Below are 19,847 nucleotides of genomic sequence, written 5' to 3' on the forward strand. Positions count from 1 at the left end.
TGTAATAGTCTGTGAGCTAAGAACAGATTTCACACTTTTAATTGATTAAAAGAACTGCAAAGGAGAATCACACTGCATGACTTGAAAGTTTTATAAAACTCAAATTTCAGGGTCCCAAGATCAGGTTGTACTACCTGTGTGTCTTGCTCTGATGTCATTGAAGGCTGCCCTTGTGCTTCAGTGGCAAAGGTGACTGACCTAGGCTTTCTTGTTATGTGCATGGTCAAATTGGGCAGAGGGTCAAGGATACAGCAGGGAGCAGAAGCACCCCGGGTCTCAACGGTTCTCTGGGTACAACACTGACCACTTCCACTCACCTCAAGGTGGGAAGTGAGCTGGGGATCATATCTCATTTCAAGGGTGGTGAAATACTCTACCGCTGGACAGCCACTCAGCCACCACTGAGGTATGGGAGAGAAAGAGGAGAACAATTGGGCTGACAGCAGTTTCTACCACAAATAGAGCCCCTGGAGTCACAGCTGGCTTTCTGTGGGACAGATGCTCTTAATCTTTTCTGTGTACAGATTCTCTTATTTGGGACAGAATGGTCTTCCCTCTCCAGACCATGTTCGAAAATTGGTTAAGGAAATCACCGAGGCAATGTCATCTCTCTCAAAGCAGTCTTAAAAAGGCAACTATAATTTGAATAATCTCCTCCAGGTAGATACTGGCATTTCTAAAGACATAATCAACATTTGAATGTGGGTTTCCCAAATGACAGTAAATACAAAAGGAATCTGCTGAGCTTGGATCTATGTGCAGAGGAGAGGTTTTCTGTGACAGTCTCTGCCCAGTAAGTGCATACTGTACCACAACGTCTTCAGCACAGTTTTGCTCGATAACATCTGAGCTATTGTATTTTTTGTAGCTAACAGGGAAGACACAGATTACACACTTTTAAATCTTTCTGGATTAAATAGAACAATTACTGTGAACGAAAGAGGACTTCATACTTTCAGGTACCTAACCGAGTAGATGTGAACACAAAATGAGTTAGACTCAGGTTTCCAGCTGATGGACACAATGCAAAACATGTTGGGTTATAATTGGGAATATTTTTAGTAGTAGATGGAATGAAACTTTAAACACAGGGGCTGGTCTCTGAATTCTGAGGATGACTCTAAGAATGACTCTAAGGGAAGTATCAGGAAGAGTTACCATTTACCGCAGATGACATAGTAGGGTAAAAATTCTGAAGCATACCCCTAGAAAGGATCCAATACATATAAAAGTGTATTTTGCTTTAATGAAACTTGACTTCAGGAACTAATCTGGAAAAAGCCCATTTTTTTTTTAGTGTGATTGTTTACATTACAAAACTAAAATGATTGCTGTTTTAAAGAAACATAGCTCCCCTCCAGAATCTGGGTTGCATGATTTGTGTCGGTACAGGTAGCTAATGTTTTTAAAGCCACTACCAATAGCAAATCAGTTTATACCAATATATGATGAAATCATGTCAGATAAAATGCATATTTTTGTAAATAGGGAATTTCTGAAAATTGCTTTTTGGGATATATATATACTCATCCTGTGAACCACAGGCTCTGAAGAGCTGGTTTACTTCATTAGTACACAGAAAATGCCACAGGGACTATTCTGGATAAACAGCACTCAAAAATATAGGGTACATGTCTTGGTTACTTTTCTCTCATTGCTGAGACAAAATACCTGAAGCCCAAAATTAGGATGGAAGAGTTTATTTAGCTTATAGATTTTTTGAAGGTTTCAGTCCACACTCAGCTGCCCCAAAGGCAGGATGTCCTGGCTAAGGGGCAGTTGTTATTGGTGGCAGCAAACAGCAAGAGCAAAAAGGGCAAAAGAGAGGGAAAACATGCCTCCTTCCCACCTTACGTTGTATGTTGGCTCCCCCTCTTTGGTGGGTGCACCACTCGCATCACCAGTCCCAGCACTAGACAACGAACCAGTCACAAATGCTAGATTCAGCTGCTTCCATGACTGCATGAAGCTTGGGGAGCCACCTAGACACAAACCATAGCAGTACAGGAAAGAGCATTGTTTCTCCAGTTTTCCTCAGGCTGGGTGCTAGAATACTGACTGCTTCTCTATCTGGTAAACATCCTGTGAAACCCTTTGGCATGGGACTTGGTGAGGATGACCAGATTCACAACCTGAAATCAGAACTCTACAGTGTTCCATGTGCTGATATATGAATGGATCAAAAGCTTTGATATGGGTCTGCTCTGATTAAAGTCTGTCTGAACCATCTTGCCTGTATCCATGTTGTTCTTAAACCTTGTGCCTACATTGGGATTCCCATTTTGGTTTCATTAGTCTGTTCAGTCTCTTCCTTTTCTATTTCTGCTGCTCAGGTCCTAAGACAGGTTTCTCAGAGTCCTGCCTTCAGCTGGAAGATGCTTACAAGCCCTCTGATCTCTAAACCAGTCTGATTTATTGATATCCTTGGTTTTTGGTGGCTTCATTTTGAGCATTTGGAGCCACATCCTTGACACCCCTGGCCCTTTGGCAGATTGTTAAAATGTGTCGTGAACACAGAACTGCCGAGACCTGGGTCCTTGGATACATTTAGTGCGACACCATCAGTCACCCCTTTGCCCAAGGAGCAGCCCATCATACCCTCATATTCATGATCCCGTGTTTCCTGGGCCTCATTAGCATCCTTCCACTCTCAGGGAGGGGAAGGAGCTTCATTTGCACTCTCCCCTGGGGTCACCACACTGGGTCTGTGGTAGCCACCTGTTCTCAGCTGCTCAAAGTTTTCAGCTGCCCTGAGTAGGTACAGGTAGTTAAGAAAAGTTTTTCTGACTGGTGTGTTTGGTCTACTCAAGTCAGGTCAGGCTGGAAATGTGAGGTCCCAGGCTCTTTGTAGCCTCTCTCCAAAGCCTTTTCGTGGGACCCTCCTTAGGGGCAGGGACTTTTAGAAGTTTCAGTGTTTCCTCGAATCAAGAGACCTAAGTTTATCACTATGTGTGATTTTATTGAATTATTGAGCCGATTGTTGATTAGTGCTTTTTATGCACCCCAGACTACCCTAAATGTTTAATATTAATTCATTTGCTCCTCATCGCTAATCCCACAAAGTTGTTGCTGGTCTCCTTTACAGACAAAGGAAGAAAGTTACAGAGAAACCGCAGAAATTGTCCCAATCATGCATCCCATTAAGCCTTAGAGCTACTGTTGAAGTCTTGTTCGCCTGCTGGTCCACCTGCATGATGAGGCCGGGGCAATTGTTCTTCTCCCTTGTCACTTATTCCCTTATTTGTGAAAAGTCACCACCAGAGGTTTTCACAGATACACTTTCTCAGTGTCTGACCTGTGCTGTGACATCACACGTTTTCTCATTTCATCCTCACTCGCCCTCAGAGAAAGGCTCAGGGGCATCTTAGACGGAGGACAGTCGGGCTGTGAGGGATTAAATGACATGCGCAGGTTCTGACAGCTAGCATGCAAAAGAGCCAGGTTGGGAGCCAGGTCTGGTGACCGCAGGGCCCAGATGGTGTGACAGGCTCAGAGGAAGGAGCATCCCTGTGGTGGGAAGTTCAGGGAGGGCATCACAAGAAAGTGGCCACCCTGTGGTCCACATCTGTGTTGCTCACTTGGGATCTTGTCTGCCAAGCACTTGTCCTCTGGTGTTCCTTTCAGGGTGGAGAAGGATGATGTAGCATTTGGGGAAGAAGAGGCAGCACATGAGGCCTGCGGCTGATGCCAAGATGGCGAAGACCTCCACGGCCACCGTGTCTTTGCCTTGGGTGCTCACATGGGCAGGGATGAAGGACACCCAAACACAGGAGCAGACCAGCATGCTGATGGTGATGTGCTTGGCCTCATTGAAGGTGTCAGGCAGCCGGCGGGCAGGGAAGGCCACCAGCAAGCTGACCAGAGCCAGCAAAGCCAAGTAGCCCAGCATGGTGTAGAACAGCGCCACGGAGCCCCCGTCGCACTTGACCGTGATGCTGGCCCCGGGCTCCGTGGAGTTCATAGGCCTCGGGGGCCATTGGGCCACCCAGAGGGTGCACAAGGCAGCCTGGATCAGGGAACAGACACTGGGGATGGTGCTAGGGAGCCGGGACCCCACCCACTTGCTGATGTGAATGCCCGGCTGTGTGGTGTGGAAGGCGGCCACCACCACAACTGTCTTAGCCAGCACAGTAGACACGCAGACTGTGAAGGTGACCCCAAAGGCTGCCTGGCGCATAGCACAAGTGATGATACCCGGGTGGCCCAGGAACAGGAAGGGGCAGAGGAAGCAGAATGCCAGGGCGCCCAGCAGGAGGTAGCTTAGCCGGCGGTTGTTGGCACGGACGATGGGGCTGTGGTGGTGCCGAATGAAAATGCCCAGGACAGCCAGGGTGAGGAGGAAGAGCAGGGCTGTGCAGGCGGCTAGCACCATGCCAAGGGGCTCGTGGTAGGACAGGAAGTCAAGGGTTCTGGGGATGCACTGGCTCTTCCCCACTCCAGGCCACTGGTCCCCAGGACACTTCTTGCACACGGCACTATCTGAGGAGTAAGAGAAGCTGAGTCAGAGAGCAGCGCAGGGAAGCCCTGGACACCGTCCCACAGAGGAGGAGCTGTCCCTTGTATGGTGACCTCTCCAGAGGGCCAGCGAGTTTCAGTCTCACAGCCACAGGCCTTCTGCACTGCCTGCTCTCCCTGAATCCACGGACCAAGCCACAGATGGCAGGAATCCTGGCCGCAGCTGCTCTTTCTGAAGGAGAATAGGAAATGCCATGGTGCAGCCTAGGGCACCAGGCTCCTGTCTGGGTCTCTTTCCCCTGGGCTGAATAACCAGCTTGGAAGTGCCATGATTCCCAGCCAGAGCTGATCAGTGAGTGCCTTCTGCTATGGAGCGCTGGCCGCCTCTCCTTCTAAATGAAGCCACCTCCCTCTGGCTGACACCAGTGTGCACTTAGCAGCTAGTTACTCTCCATAGTGACGCATTTTGTGCTGGAGGCTGACCCTGCCAAATAATCCTTGCCTTGGTTTGGGTCTGGCTCTCTGTTCTCAGATCCCTGATTTCCATGTCCTGCCAGCCTGCAGATCTGAGGACTTCCTGTCTGTCACTTTCCTCCTCCACTCTTCAGTGTGGGGTAGCTCCTCAGCTTTCTCCAGTGGCACAGCTTTTTTTTTTTTTTTTTTTTTTTTTTAAGAGAGCAAAGAGCATTCCCACAATCTCCCCTGCCCCTGGGAGTGTTTTCAGTGTGGGAAAAAGCTTTGTCCAAATCTGTGAATCAACAGTGATTTAGGTTTTAAAAGTTGCTGCATTCACCTTCTTTTTTCCGCATCCATTGTCAGCTCTACTCCTCCCACCGCTGACCCCCGTAGAGTGCGCACTCAGTGCTCCAGAATGTGGGGCCCGGGCCCTCTCTGGTCTCCCACCTGCTTCCTGCACCCCTCCCACCAGGAGCTGACTCCTATTGCTTGTTCCTTAGATGTTTGTTAACTGAGTCCTTGGCCTGACTCTCTCTCTGGTTCACTGGCTTTGGTGTCCTGCTCACAGATGGCACCTTCCATCCAAAAGTCTCCCCTCATTAGAATGAGCTGTCCCACTCTGATCTGTGGCTCAGTGCTTGAACTTCAGTTGGGGTGCACTGCCTTCGTGTGATAGTCTAGTTTCTTTACCAAGAAACAAGCACTGTGTCCAAGTGAGGGTAGAATTCCGATATCCTTACATCCAACACAGAGTAATCATAAAGGAGACACCAGCTGGTACATGGTGACTGTGTCGTATCTTTGTTAAACACAGGTGGAGTTGATGGGGGGCAATGAGGGCATGGTGGCCAAACAGATAAACCCTTCTGTGGCCCTGAGACAGAGAAGGATGGGGAAGTGGAAGGGAAAATGTGATGAGAATGAGAGGGAGGAAGGACTCTGGGAACCAATGTGGATGCACTGGTGATCCTAAGCAGCTTGGAGAACCACAAAGGACACATGGTCTGGGGGCAGGAATAACAGGAAAAGCAAAGGGCAAAAAAGTAATTCGCAGGGAGCCATGCCTCCATCCTATCTGCCTAGCTGGAAAGGGTGGCCTCCCTTGAGAATAACAGCAGACCAGCCTTTCTAACTGCAGGAGAAATCCACAATTTTTGCAAGGTTTAAATTTAGAGAGGCTGAGGATTTAGCTCAGTGGCATAAGCGCCTGCCTGGCAAATGTGAGGTCATGAGTTCAATCCCCAGTAGCAACAACAACATCTAATTTAGAGATTTGATCTAAAAGTAATAGTTCTGCTTCAAAGAACACTCTCACTTTCCATAAGCCCCATGCTCCAAACTCCCAGTAGAGACACTGTGAGGTGTTGTGGTGGCTCAGGGATGGTTGGGAAGTGGAGGGTCCTACCAGGAGGCTCTGGCTGCTGAGTGTGTCACTGGGTGGAACACAGCCCCTCCATGCCCTGCAACTTCAGGACAGCAGTTGCCATGGCCATAAACCTGTCTCTCACCTGTTTGACCCCGGAATCTAGGAAGAGCTCCTCATCAACCTCCAATTTTGGGACTGTGGAACCCTGTAAAATGCTGGTCTTAAGATATTTAAAAACATTTAAATCCTGTCAGGCACCATCTCAGAATATCATGGATGGAAATTATGCATCAACCAGAAGAAGATGAAGAAGAGTAAAAATCATAAGTATATGGATGAGTCATGTATCAGATAAGAGCCTGAGATATACAAGGAAATCAAGCACATGAAGACCAAAAGATGGAGAATCCAGTGCCCAAATGGGTTAAGGAGGCATTTCTCAAAGTCATACACTCTTGGGAGGGATGCAAATGGGCATGATGGGGAATAGAAGGGGACTCCTTAAAAAAATGAAAGAGAAAACTGCTCTATTCCAGCCATTCTACTACTGGATGTGCACCCAAAGGAGGTGAAATATTATACTCAAAATATACCCACCCCTTTGGCTTGGTGACACTATTCACAGCCACCCAACTATGGAGTTGGCCCTGATGTCCTGCAGTGGTTGGATGGATAAAGGAAATGTAGCACTGATGTGTCATAGGACACTACTCAGCCATCAAGAGATGAGATCTTGTTGTTTGTGGGAACACAGAAGGAAGTGCAGAACATTTCGTTGAGTGAAACACATGAGCCACAGAAAGACAAACCCCACATGTCCTCACTCGTGCACAGAAATCAATGAAGTTAGCCTCATAGAGGCATGGAACAGAAGTGGTCACTAGAGAAGGGACATGTAAAGGTGTGGAAGCACTGAGAGAAATTAACAAGGGCTTTGAGGGATGGGTAAGGAGTCAGTGGGGGAGGGGAGGAAGGCAGGGAGAGATGGTGCGTCCAGGAAGAGTGGAGGGTCGGGGTCAGGGCACGGGTGTGTGTCACAGTGAATTCCACCAAAGAATAGGCATTAATACTAACCATATAATAATGAAAACAGGAGCCACCACATATGTTATGGACCTGCTTCCAGGAAATGTCCAGAAACTGCCAGTTTATGGAGGCAGGAAAAGGTGCAGTGGTGATGCAAGAAAAGGCTGAGGGCACAGGGCCCACGGGAATCTTGGGTGGGATGATGGAAAGCTTTAGGATTGGGTTGTGGGAGAGGCTGCGTCACTCTAGAAACCGCAGTGAAATCACTGAAGTGCAGGCGACTCTTATGGTGTAGAAATTCTATATCATAAAAGGAAAACACCCTTCTCTTCTTCCTCTTCTTCTTCTTCTTCTTCTTCTTCTTCTTCTTCTTCTTCTTCTTCTTCTTCTTCTTCTTCTTCTTCTTCTTTTCTTCTTCTCTTCTTCTTCTGCATCTGTTTCTGCTACTGCTTCTGCTTCCTCCTCCTCCTCTTTTTTAGAAGGATTTAGGGGGGATTTTAAAAGAACGTGTATGTAATTCCTATTGGGAGCCAGATGTTAAACTAGACACAGGATTTGGGGAAATTCACTGCTGATGGAAGAAAAAATGAACACAATTGTCTTAAATGGTTTCAGTGAAGCGTGTGGAGAGGGCACATGGACATTGCTGGACTTGTTCTCATTAAAGGACCCTCCCCTGCTTGTGAACTGATCTTCTATATACGGCAGTCCTTGGCTGCTGGCCGGCCACCCTCTGGCCAGGGTCCAGCCCCCCTTACCTGGTGCCGGGGCGATCTCCCCTCTGGGGCAGGGCAGGCATTCGTAGCAGCATTTTGACTTCTCGTGCAGGGCTGACTTCCTGGTCCCCACAGGGCACTTTTCATTGCAGACCGAGGAAGGGACCTGCACGGGGGAGGAGAGAGGGCTGGGGGCTGCTGGGAAGCTGAGTAGCATCAGCGCTCAGGGTTGGGAGGGAGTAGAGCGGTGAACTCTCTGGTACTGAGTCCTTCTTTTCTTGTTTTCTCCCATTCTTTGTTTTAAATTAACCTCTCTTTGCCTTCTTCCCTTGCACCTTCCCCCTCCTTTTCCCCTTCCATTTTTGGTTTGTTCTTTCTCTTTCCCTTTCCCCTTCCCTCCATCTCTCATCCAAATAGTTAATGACCTGTCTCATTCCCTCTACAGAGTGTTGGGGAATCTGGGTAAAAGTGAGCCCTTTCTGACTCCCCAGCTTGTTGGGCACATGGAGACTTCCTGGGTGGAGATGATAGACTTGGTTAGATTCTAGGTCTGCACTTGTGGGAGTAGAGACTGCATTTCCCCTTTCTGCTTCAGTTTGTCTCCAGTGGAGCTGGACAGTAGTGATATATGTTTTGAAGACGATGTGAAACTTGAGATGAAGCAGTGGCCAAAACCAATGGATGTGCGGGGATAATATTACCTGGGGAGTGTGTCCTTCAAACCCAGTTCTGCAAACACACTGATATTTATTTCATTTTCCCGAGCACTGTCAGAGCTGAGCCCAGCACAGTGAGTCACAAGCAAAGAGCCTCAGCAGCACAGCGGGGTTTCTGGAGCCCAGTTTCCCGACCTCAGCATCACTGACACTGAGCCCGAGTGTCCTTTGTGGTAGAGGCTGAACCGGGCATTGTAGGGTGCTTAGCAGCGTCCCTGGCATCTCCTCCTTGGAGACCAAATGGCCTTCTCCAAGTCATGACAACCAAAGATGACAATCATTGTCCCTTTAGAGGCAAAACCACCCTTACATGGGAACCACTGAGTTTGTATCCTGACTGCAGTGTGAATTTTCCTACACATTCTAAAGGAAGGGTTCTGGGATGTGGGGAATGACAGTGACCTCGAAGAGCAGTACCCATTACAGGGTGCCCAACATGGTCCCGAGTGAGGACCTCAGCACCCAGGGGTGACTGCAGAGCCAGTACATTGATTCCTCCTCAGTGTCCTCACTAGCCACCTCCTTTCCCATCCCAAGGTGTAGAAATTTGGACACTGAGTATGATAGATGTGGGAATAGGGAAAGACAGCCATGATGTGGTGAGAGGAGAGTATGGGAATGGAAAAGCCCCATACTGGAGAGAGCCACTGTTTCCCCTTATTCCAGATGTGCTGGGGTTGCTCACAGAGGGAGCATGCACCCCCACCTGGGTGGGGTGGAGAGAAGTGCAGAAAGGACCTGCCCGCTGAGATGCAACTCCCCCTCGGTTAGAATTCCCCCATCCAGTGACATTAGAGTCCAAGGGGTCCTGGACAGGACCAGTGGGGTCTCATGGGTTATTTTCTGTTGTCTAATATAAGCTCAGCGTTTCTTTGCCTAGGGCCAGAAAGATAAAAAGATGGCAACTCCTGGTAGGCATGGAGTGCCTCGGGGTGAACCTGAATAGAGGATTACCCACCATCTGCTGTCCTCTTGTCACTACCTTTGTCTTTAGCGGCTTCTGCACTGTTGGAGCCGGGCAGCGCTGTTCAGAAGCCTCCTTTCCCGAAGACCCTCAGAGGTGTACTGGCCTCCTGCCCTCCTCTTAACCACGTCAGATCCATGCAGCAAAGCCCACCATTAGCTAGGGTACATGAGGGGCTCTGGGATCTCACCTGGGAGCCTCCTCCCGCCCAGGTGACAGCTGCTTCCTGGATCTCTAGCTCTTTCCCGGCGGGTGCCCTGAAGTTAAAATGTCCCACTGTGCCCTTCTGTCCCCTCTGTGCCTCAAGGACCTTGATATTCTGGATGTCGAAGGTCGTCAGCATCTCCCTTTCTCTAGTGAAGAAAATCTCTTCCTGGGCGCTGGTGGTGAAGCGGACGTTTTGTGTGTAGTAGAGCAGCTGAGGGGGACAGAAAGGGGAGGACCAGGTGAGGAGCTGAGCCTGGGAGGGCATGCAGCCTCCCTGCTGCGGGTGCTCTGCACATCTTCTGGGGCAGGAAGGAGGCATCTCGTCTGCACAGTTAGTGAGAGAAGAGCTCTGCTCTATTCCTGTACCCTGTGTGCGGGCACAGCTCAAGGCAAGAGAAGTCTGGAAGCATTAGTTCCTGTCTCAAACAGACTCACAAGAAGGCTGCTCAGTGGACAAGGACCTATGGAATTATCCACTATCCACGCATGAAGACTGTGCTGTGTGTTTCTTTGTGCCAGCTATGACCAGCACCCAGGATCCAATACTCTGTCCTGCCTTCAAAGCACCAAGCAGGGTGGCTGGTACAGAATTAAAAAGAAATTAATAGCAGATACAGTCTGAGAGATTTTCAGGGTAACCCAGATTTCACACCTGGGGTACTTTAGATTTGTGACTATCAACAAGGACTTTCATCATTCCATTTTCGGGATCAGTACAAAAGGAGTTTTTAATCAACATCTCCCCATTGTGCCCTAATGCCCAGCATTAGTACTAGATCCAATCCCCATATGAAGACTGGAGTTAATAGTCCTTTATTATTCACCTGCAAATTCCAAGGGAACAGGCTTCAAGGGTCCTCAAATAAACTGTGCAAATGTGAGTAGGATGGTGATGGCCGTGATAGTGTGAATGTGGTCATCATTAGGCACCCTGCATGTGTCATCATGGCATTCACTGTAGGACATATATTACTCAGTATGACCAGACCCCACTAAAGCAGGGAAGAATAGTGGGAAAAGGGCAAGAGGCAAAGTGTCCCCCAAGAACCCCCACACATGAGAGTGAGTGCTTCTGGACCTTTGAACACTCAGGAGAGCATGAGAAGGACTTGAATAATACCATCAGGTAGAGTTGTGATCTTTTCCTGAAATGTGGAACTGTTTAAGGAGGACTTTAAAGTTATTTGTAGTACTGTGCCCATTTCCTGTCCAACCTCTGATTCTACTGGAGCAGCTGTGTGATTTTCCCTTTCACCTGCTGCCACTTCCTCTAATAGTGTCCTTGGTTTCTATGATTATTCACTGATCTTCCCAAGTAGAGTGCAAACACACCGAGGGCAAGCACACTTGTACATTTTCTACTTGCGGGTCCGTGGACATTGCTCAGTACACACTGGCAGCATAGAAATCTGTTTGTGGGATTAGGCTAGCAGAGTCCAGTAAGACCACAGGAGGAATCATGAGTGAATCACTCAGCTGGGGCCTGTGGGATCTGGAACTCTGAAGGACTTCCGGGATTCTTCGAGATACAGTGGTATGGAGCCAGACAGACCCTGGAGCCAGGTGTACCCCTACCGTCATCCTGAACTAGCAGGGGGGACCTTGCAGATCCTGTGCCACCTCCTGAGCTTCTTGCATGTTTAAAGGGGTCCACGCCTGGAATCATCTCAAAGATTAACACATATGAGGGGTTCAGCATTTCATCTGGCACAGACCCTTGATGTGTGCTACCTCTTTTTATCTTACAGCCTTAAAGAAAACACATCCTGTAAATAGGGACACATTTTCTTCAAACCTATCCTAAAGAGCTCATGCCTGGTTCTGCAATGCTCTGAACACATGTCCTTCCAATTTCTCGCTGAAACTTTCTCTCTCAGGTCGGTGTTAGGAGGGGCTCCTTTTGAAAACGGATGAAGCCAGGGGACCGGGGTGTCATGACCATGCTGGTGCTTCTCTCACCCCTGCAAGGGCTGGAGGGAGCTAAGGGAACTGCCCAACCCTCTGCCTCAGCCTGGGGGCAGCAGAAAGGCCCAGCATGCACTGGATAGTGCTGTCTTAATCTTAAACCTCCTTGTTTCCTGACTTCTGTCATTTGTAAATAATCCAACCTCATTCTATTCCAGCAGCACAGAGGGATCAAGACAACCTTCTTTAGTGAGTGCAGGACTGAGCCCAGGGCCCGCCCACGCCCCTCAAGCTCTCTACCATGGGGCTGCACTCCCAGGCGAAACCTTGTTTAATAGCAGAAGAATTTTTCTAACTTTCTTTCTGTAATGTTGCTTGGATATTTGCAGTGTTGAGCTGCTTAATGTCTGAATAACTAGAAGGACAAGAAGCTTGGATTTTTCAGTTTTCTATTGAATAAATAGCCCAGCATGGCCAGTTTCAACCAAAAATAGCTTAAAAACAGCTTGCATAACTCCTGAATCCTTACCAGTGGAGGTCACCGGCAGGAGGAGGCGAGTCTGGCTGTTCCAGCTTGACCCTTTGCATCTGTCCTGAGGTGTCTTACAGAGGTCATGAACAGAAAGCTGGCACCCTCGCCTTCCCTCTACTAGAATCTTATAGACCACAGACTGCCTGCAGCCAAACCTGGGCTGCCACCTGTTACTGAATTGACAATGGCTTCTAGTTTTGTAACTAGTTCAAAAGACTGAAGGAAGAATAGTGTATTATCACAGATGGCAAAACAATATTCAAAGTATAGCGCCTGTAAAGCTTTCTTGGAGCACAGCCATGTTCACAGGCTCACGGTTCCCCAAGGGCTGCTTTTGTCCTTTGCCGTGGGGGTGAACATTAGGTCTAGGCTGGGTTGTTTGAAAATCTAAAGTCCTTCTTATCTGTCTCATTACGTAGGAATCAGTGGTGTGACCTAGTCCTGTAATTGCTACTTTGAAAAAGTTTTTGTTTTCACATAAAATTTTTATGTCAATGTCCTTTTTAATTTTTATTTTTTTGGCATACAGGTATGGGACCCTAGGCCTTCACACTGAGCTACGTTCTGGGCTACTTTTATGTTAAATCAGGCAGGGGCTTACTAAATTGTCCGGGATGGGCTCAAATTTGTGACCCTTCTTCCTTAGGCTCAGAGAGTGTCAGGATTTCAGGCATGTGCCACCATTCCCAAAATTTTGTGTTGGATTCCAATCTACTAGGCAGGGAAAACAGAGCAGCTCTGCTTGGTGGGCCCAACGGAGGGTCAAGAACCCCACCCCTGGCCTGCAGGGGTCAGAATGACTGTCCTAGAGCAGGGCGCCCTCAGCTCCCTCCATGGGACCCTCAAGCTCTGCAGACCAAACACAGTCTTGGGTCAGCACTGCCACACTTAGAGCCTCTGAAAAGCCAAGGGAGGCCCTACCCAGTTCATGTGCATGGGCACCTCATGTTCGGAGGGGCCCAAACTGGCCTTGAACCCCACATTGGGTTAGGAACACAAAAGGCTCAGGCCCTACTCTCCTGGCTACAAACCCCAGGCTGTTTTGTTGACGCTGCTGGCTGAGGCCTTTGCCTTCTCAATGTGTCTCCCATCTCTCTGAGACGGTTCCGGGGTCACCTGTGAGAGCTCAGGAGGGGACAGTGAGCTGTGGGCCCTGGGCTGAGCAGCAGGAGAAGCACCGGTGGACGAGAAGGGGTCCAGGTCCACACTGCAGATTCACTGTCCTCAGCCTTGTGGCCGTATACACAGCTCTGAAGCTCCTTTCTGCACACAGTGTCCCAGCCCTGGGGACAGCTGGGCTGCCGTCAGGTTCCGCCTCCTGTTTCTGTGCTCCTTCTGCTTTGGGCTAGGTCAGTGCCCTCTCAAACTTGTCAGTGTTCCCACTGCCGATGTTACTGTCAGGGAATTTCAGTCCCAGGACAGCGCTGTCACTAGCTACACACACTCCTCACCACACACACTCCCTGCCACTTTCCGCATAAGAACCCAAGAGCAAAGGCTGCTCTACTCACTCAACAGAGCAGGGGCCAATCCTCAGGGAGGCAGGTGAGGGGTCCCTTGCAAATCTCATTGTAGGCCTAGCCCCCAGACCTTGCAGCTCTAAATTCAGCTCCTTCCCTTAGCCACAGGCCTTTCTGCTACACTGAGCCACCTCGCGGTGCTGGGCTTCCCGTCCACTCACCTGCCAGGGCCTGGCAGCCTGTGCCTGGGCACATGTGCCTCCCACAAATGGTCCTTCACCTGCAGAGCAAGAGGTCAGGGTCTGATAGGCGACCAGCAGGGCTCGGGCAGCCAGATAGGCTTGGTAGGTGGCGCTGAGATCGGAAAGTCGGAAGGGGGCCAGGTGGGCAACAGTCATGTTCTCCAGACCCGTGCACATTGGAGCCCCTTCCCTAGAGCTTTGGGGGAAAGCCTCGAGGCCAGGCCACCTGCATTCATGCAGCTGCTCCCACAGCTTCCTCAGCAGACTGCTGTCAGGGTGTGCGGCTGGGCGCAGAGCCAGCAGGAAGCCCTGCAGGCCAGGCATGGTCCCAGCGGAGATGGCCAGGTTCAGGCTGCCATCCAGCAGACGCTGGGCCCTGGGGTCCAGCACGGAAGGGCTGTAGAGGAAGGAAGTGGAGAAGACCCAGGTCCTTCCAACCACCCAGTCCTCCAGGGCTTCAGCCAAGAGTTGGAAGTGAAAGTGGTAGCAGTCGCAGATGATCACCCGGGCAGTGGGCGTCGAGGTGATGTGTGTGGCCGCTCTTTGGATGCTGCTGTTTGGACCGGAAATCTTGCTTGAGAAGGCCACACAGCCGCCCTGGGCCTGCACCAGTGCCCGCAGCTGCTGGTCCAGCTGCTCAAAGTTGCCGTTGTCAGAACCCACCAGGCCCACCCAGGTCCATTTGAAATGGTCCAGGAGCCTGGCCAGGAGCCAGGGCTGGTGGGCGCTGCTGGGCACTGTGCGCAGGAAGGACGGGAACCGGTGGTGGTTGGAGAACTGGGGGTGCTGGGATCCGTGGCTGATCTGGGGAGAGGAAGGGAGTTGCACACTGCTGTCCCAGGCGCAGTCCCCTGGGATTCTCCGTGCCTCGCTGGCCCTGGGAACCCTCCTAGCTCTCCCTAGCATTTTAGTCATCATTTTCCTGGCCTCTGACAAACTCTCTATCTATGTTCTCCTTAGCGCCTTCAGTGAGACCTGAGGAGCTGAGGCCCTCTCTTCCAGACTGCATGGCAAGGTTTACTCTTTCCACTGGAGAAGCAGAGTCTTAGAAGGACTAAGGGTTTTGTCTTTGCAGTGCATCCTTGTCAGCATCCTTGAAGGATGAAGAATCATGTGAGTTAAAACTTTAACTAAGCATAGAAGATAAAAACAGCAGGCAGAGCTTCCAGCACAGCAGAAGGAAACATTGAGCAAGATGAAAATGAATCAAATGAGGAAAGTCCAGAAAAAGACAAAAGGAGAAAGACTGAAATAGAGCATAATCAGAGACAATGCACAAAAGCACAAAACTAATAAAATGCTCTATATTACTTCCAGTGTTGTAGTCTTTCATGATCAGGAGGAAGCGGTGAGGCAGCAGGATCAGGAGGAGACCTGTGAGCCAGCAGAGGAACCGGAGACCCTGAGGCGGGGGCAGCAGTGTGGCACTGGTGTCCTCTCCAGTGAGAAGCATGTGCCGTGTTTCCTGCCTCCCCATGCAGGGGGATTCTGCACCCCCTCTGTGGTGGGGGCCCCAGCAGTCTGATCTCTGGCAACTCCCTACCCTGTTTCTCCTGCCAGGAGCCTCCGGAGGCATCCAGCAGGACAGTGAAGTTGGTGCACCATGCTCTGCCCCGGGCTGGCTGGCGGTGGAGGCTTCTCTGTGGAAGGCACAGCTCTGCAGGTGGCCTCTCCTGCTCCTCCTGCAGCTCCCTGCCACAGTGCCCTGCACTCTGCGCCCTTATCTTCCTGGAAAAAGGCTCCTGGTAAGAGTCTCACTTTAATGCCTGCTCCCCTCCTCAGCATCTCCTTTTCAAAGGCAAAGAGGAGAGGGCTGAGCCCTCCTGCTGCAGGGTGGCTGGTGTATTTTGACTACTATAGGCAGTCCAGAACTTGATAAAACAAAAGTCTCAGTTTGCTGTTTAAAAGAGATACAGAAAGGAAAATAATTGATAATTCAGCATACACTATTATCCTTCCTTCCTTCCTTTCTTTCTTTCTTTCTTTTTTTCTTTCTTCCTTTCTTCCTTCCTTTCTTTCTTTCTTTCTTTCTTTCTTTCTTTCTTTCTTTCTTTCTTTCTTTCTTTCTTTTTGTGCATGGATTTCGACTCAGGACTTTGTGCTTGCCAGACTGGTGCTATACTACTGAGCTATTTTTTAGGCCCATCATTATTTTCAATAACAAAAATTTAGTATTATTATTATTATTATTTCTTTTTGAGACAGGTTCTCGCTATGCAGTTCAGGCCGGCCTTGGGTTCACTTTGTAGCCCAGGCTGGTCTCGAACTTGCAAATGATCCTCCTGCCTCAGTCTCTCAAATGCTGGAGGAGTGAGTTTTAAAGACCTCCATTAGATCATCATATACTTTCCTCTTAGGGGTGCAGGAGAAAAGAAATAACGGTTCTCCACATAGAAATAATTTGCTAGGTGCTGCTTCTTGGCCTAATTGGTTGGTACTGAAGATCTGACAGAAGTCAACTTAGGCTGTTTCCATTGATGCACCAAGAGATCGAGCCTTGTGCCTTGCTATTTGTACAACATCCCAAGTTTCTGACAAGGTTAGGGGAGAGAGCAAAAGGGGATCCTCCCAGCCCAAGTGGAAGACTGTGCCTGCTTCCTGGACTGCCGGACTGTGGGGGTCTCTAGGGTCAGCAGCAGCGTGCGTCTCAGCTGCTCAGCAAATCACGGGAGCAGGAGGGGAGCTTGGTTCAAGTGCATCAATTTTTTATTTTGCCACAAATATTTTCTGGGAAATGAATCCACTGTTTAAGGGGGTGGTGACCTCACATTGTATGTGTGCCCCCTGAATCACTTTCATGTAATTTTCTTTCAGACTCAGGATAATGTCACCGTGGATCAGCACCAGGCTATGGTGAGCACCAGGAAAGCACCCAGGTGGTCCCCTGCCCGCTTCTGATTCTGCAGGAGGGAAAAACCTCCACACAGGGAGGTGACCTTTGTAAGGGGATAAGCTTGCTCTTTTTACCAGGTTGCCCTAGTACTCGTGCACTGAGAAGGGCAATCCCAGAATTATGATGGTCTGTCCTAGGGTTTTGCAACTTTACAAAGCTATGAAGGAGAAAGGCACTTGGTAGAAACCATTCTTAAATTTTTGAGGTTTGCTCTTTTCCTGGGCTAGTGGTGAACTGAGCAAGGTTTTCTTGTGAGCCTGGGCAGCATCAGCTGCGGCTGTGGGTCAGCCACGTGCTCTTGAGGGTCCTCACCGAGACCACAGCAGCCATGTCACTAGTGAGGCCACTGGGCAGGTCAGGCGTGAGGAATGGGCTGTCACCTTGGGTGGCTTCAGTTTGTGATGAGTTTATTGGGAGCTGACCCCACTGTAACTAGGCACATGTTTATGTGAGTGACTTCTCTCTCCAGGGATCTTTCTCACCTGTGGGACTCTGTACACGGACAGAAGCTCAGCCATGGGCTGTGACTCTGGCGAGGTCATGCCTCCAATCACCCCGAGGAGCAGGCGCTGGGGACCACAGCTGAAGTTGGGCGTGGGCCGTAGCTGGTTGGACAGCAGAGCCAGGGTGCTGCGCAGGGCCTGGGTCCCTGAGATGCAGGAGTCATGGATCTGCAGCCCCACAGTGATGTTTGGGAGGAAGCTGGGGTCCTCCCGAGACTCAGCCACAGCAAAGAGGAGGCCCAGAGCATTCAGGAAGAAGTGGCTTTTGAATCTGAGAAGGCAGATAGGACAGGGGGTATCGCTATAGGTCGGTAACATTCTTAGGAAGAGCCTCCAGCAGCCCTGGTGAACCTCTCCCTGGGAAGAGCAAGGCTGAGAGTATAGGAGGGAGAGGGGTTCACGCACTGACGTGCCTCTTTTTAGAGAGGAAAGTGGGCACTTCAGAGAGACAGATATATACACACTGGCCATGGAGAGTGGCCACTGTTGGATAGGACTGCTATTGGCAGGAGGAAGACAGACAGATGTGGGTGGATGACCCAGGGACCTGCGGCCGTCTCCCTGGGCATATTGCTGAATAGGACCTGCCAGTCACAAGTTGGCATCTGATTGAAGTTGGCTTTGCCTGGGAGACATTCCAGATGTTCCTGACAGCTGGACTCATGGGTGACCAATTTGGGTAGGACAAGCCAGAGGGTGTCTTCCCCATGCCTGTCACCCCCTTAGCCACATCTCACCACAGATATTGCTGCTGTGATGCTGAAATCTCCTGGGCTCAGGCTGCTGAGCTCTGGCCTCCACAAGAGTCAAGGAGTGGTGACTCTGTGATGCCCAGAGAGTGAAAGGGACTTGGCTTTGTCTCCTCAGTGGCTGGAGACAGCTGGCCTGAACCTGGTCTCTCACACCTTTAGAGGACTGAAAAGGACCTCACGAAGAGAGCAGCTGCACTGCCCAAGAGCTCCCTGCCAGGCATCCCTAGCGAGTGGGTGAGAGGACATAGGGTCCCCAGCTGCCTACAGTGACCAGGAAGGCTGCTCCCTCCCCCCTCCCCCCAGGGGCTGAGGACAGGACCTACTGTGTACACAGTGGCTGCTCTGGAGGCTGCTGGAAACTGACGTGAGTCTGGTGCATCACTGCATGCATGGGGGTCACAGCCCCGATGAGCACATCTCCTTCCGTGGAGAAGACATCTGAGGGTCTGATGGTGGGCAGGGAGCCAGCAGTCTGGGCTGCACTGACCAAGGGCACCGTGGAGAGCAGGACCACAAGGGACATGAGGATCGTCCTTACCCACAGGCAGGTGGCTTTCGTTCCATGGTCAGAGCATCTGTATCTTCCCCCTCCAGGAGTCTCTAGAGTGACCTGCTGGGGCTTCCAGGAGATCCCAGAAAGAAGAGGTGTGAGCAAGGCTAGCCTGGAGCCCTTGCCCTGCTGGACCCCATGTCTAATCCCCTGCTTTCAGAGACACTGCCCGGCCCAGCCCCAGCCACTGCCAGCCTCACCTTCTGCATCTGCAGCTACACTGCTGCTGACTTTCCAGTTGCAGGACCTGGCGAAGACAGCCCGAGTGCGGGGAACTGGTGTGGGCCCTGGCCTGGGACCCTGCACTGCTTACAGGGACACTGCTACAGTGTTTATGAAGCAGTCAGGTTTCTGCTCCCAGGCTTCTGGGCTGCTCCCACCCTGGGACAATCACAGCCAGAATCTATCGGAGCAATGCACCGCAGAGATCCAAGGTCTCCAGGGAGAGCCTGGAAAACAAGACCATCGAAACACACTTTCCCAGGTTTGTGTCTTTGGGCCTCTCTGGGGACAACACACTTTAGTGTCACAGGCACAGTGGCACACAGCGGAGAGCTTGCCTCCGGGCTCAGCTTCATTCTCTTTTGTTTTGAATCTTACTCCCAGCTCTGGTAGCAATTTTCCGAGTCATCATGTGTCAGTTGTCGTTCTTTCTTGGGCCTTGGTTTCATCTTCTGATGTAAATTTTGGATCCACAGGTGGTTATCAAACTTTATTTCCACAGCAGAGCCCTCTCATGGCACATAGTCGAGGTGGACAGCAGGGGCCTCTGAGACAAATGCAGCCGTGGTTCAGACAGGTCCCGTACACACTGAGGGCAGGTGTGTGTAGCCACCAAAGTACAGCAATAGAAACGCCCTTGGACTGTGTCCCATCCAGTTTTCAGGACGGTCTGTGCGCAGTGGGAATCCCCACTGTGACTGCACAGACCGGAAGCTGCAGTGCAGAGAGATAGGGACACTTCCTCCGGCACTGCAGGAAGTGGAACCCAAGTCTCTGGGAACCTTTCAGCTCCTGCCTGCATTAAAGGAAAGTCGTGCAGAGACTGGGTAGGCAGAAATGTTTCCCTTTATAGGAGGGTTCATTTCTGTCTCCTCTACTTTC

At 50.3% G+C, this 19,847-nt stretch overlaps 1 protein-coding gene across 1 annotated transcript; it reads right to left on the reverse strand.

Annotated features, from left to right (window-relative positions):
• Window positions 1-3,574: 3,574 nt before the first annotated feature.
• LOC101787631 (extracellular calcium-sensing receptor-like) lies at window positions 3,575-18,716 on the reverse strand. Its single transcript, XM_063229071.1, has 6 exons — window positions 18,517-18,716; window positions 17,421-17,712; window positions 14,025-14,849; window positions 9,890-10,117; window positions 8,062-8,185; window positions 3,575-4,479 (listed from the first exon to the last, which is right to left on the reverse strand). Exons 1-6 carry the CDS (start codon window positions 18,714-18,716, stop codon window positions 3,575-3,577), a joined length of 2,574 nt encoding a protein of 857 aa, XP_063085141.1.
• Window positions 18,717-19,847: the final 1,131 nt, after the last annotated feature.

Source organism: Cavia porcellus, unplaced genomic scaffold, assembly GCF_034190915.1.
Source record: "Cavia porcellus strain 051 isolate PalLab524CR breed Dunkin Hartley unplaced genomic scaffold, mCavPor4.1 scaffold_17, whole genome shotgun sequence".
Taxonomy (NCBI): domain Eukaryota; kingdom Metazoa; phylum Chordata; class Mammalia; order Rodentia; family Caviidae; genus Cavia; species Cavia porcellus.

Excerpts from the sequence above, each read along its gene's own strand:
- LOC101787631 (XM_063229071.1), bottom strand. The coding sequence starts at position 18,716 with ATGTCCCTTGTGGTCCTGCTCTCCACGGTGCCCTTGGTCAGTGCAGCC. Across the intron at positions 8,186-9,889 it reads GGGCGGGAGGAGGCTCCCAG|GTCCCTTCCTCGGTCTGCAA; the intron begins GTGAGATCCCAG and ends TCCCCCGTGCAG. Across the intron at positions 4,480-8,061 it reads GGAGATCGCCCCGGCACCAG|ATAGTGCCGTGTGCAAGAAG; the intron begins GTAAGGGGGGCT and ends CTTACTCCTCAG.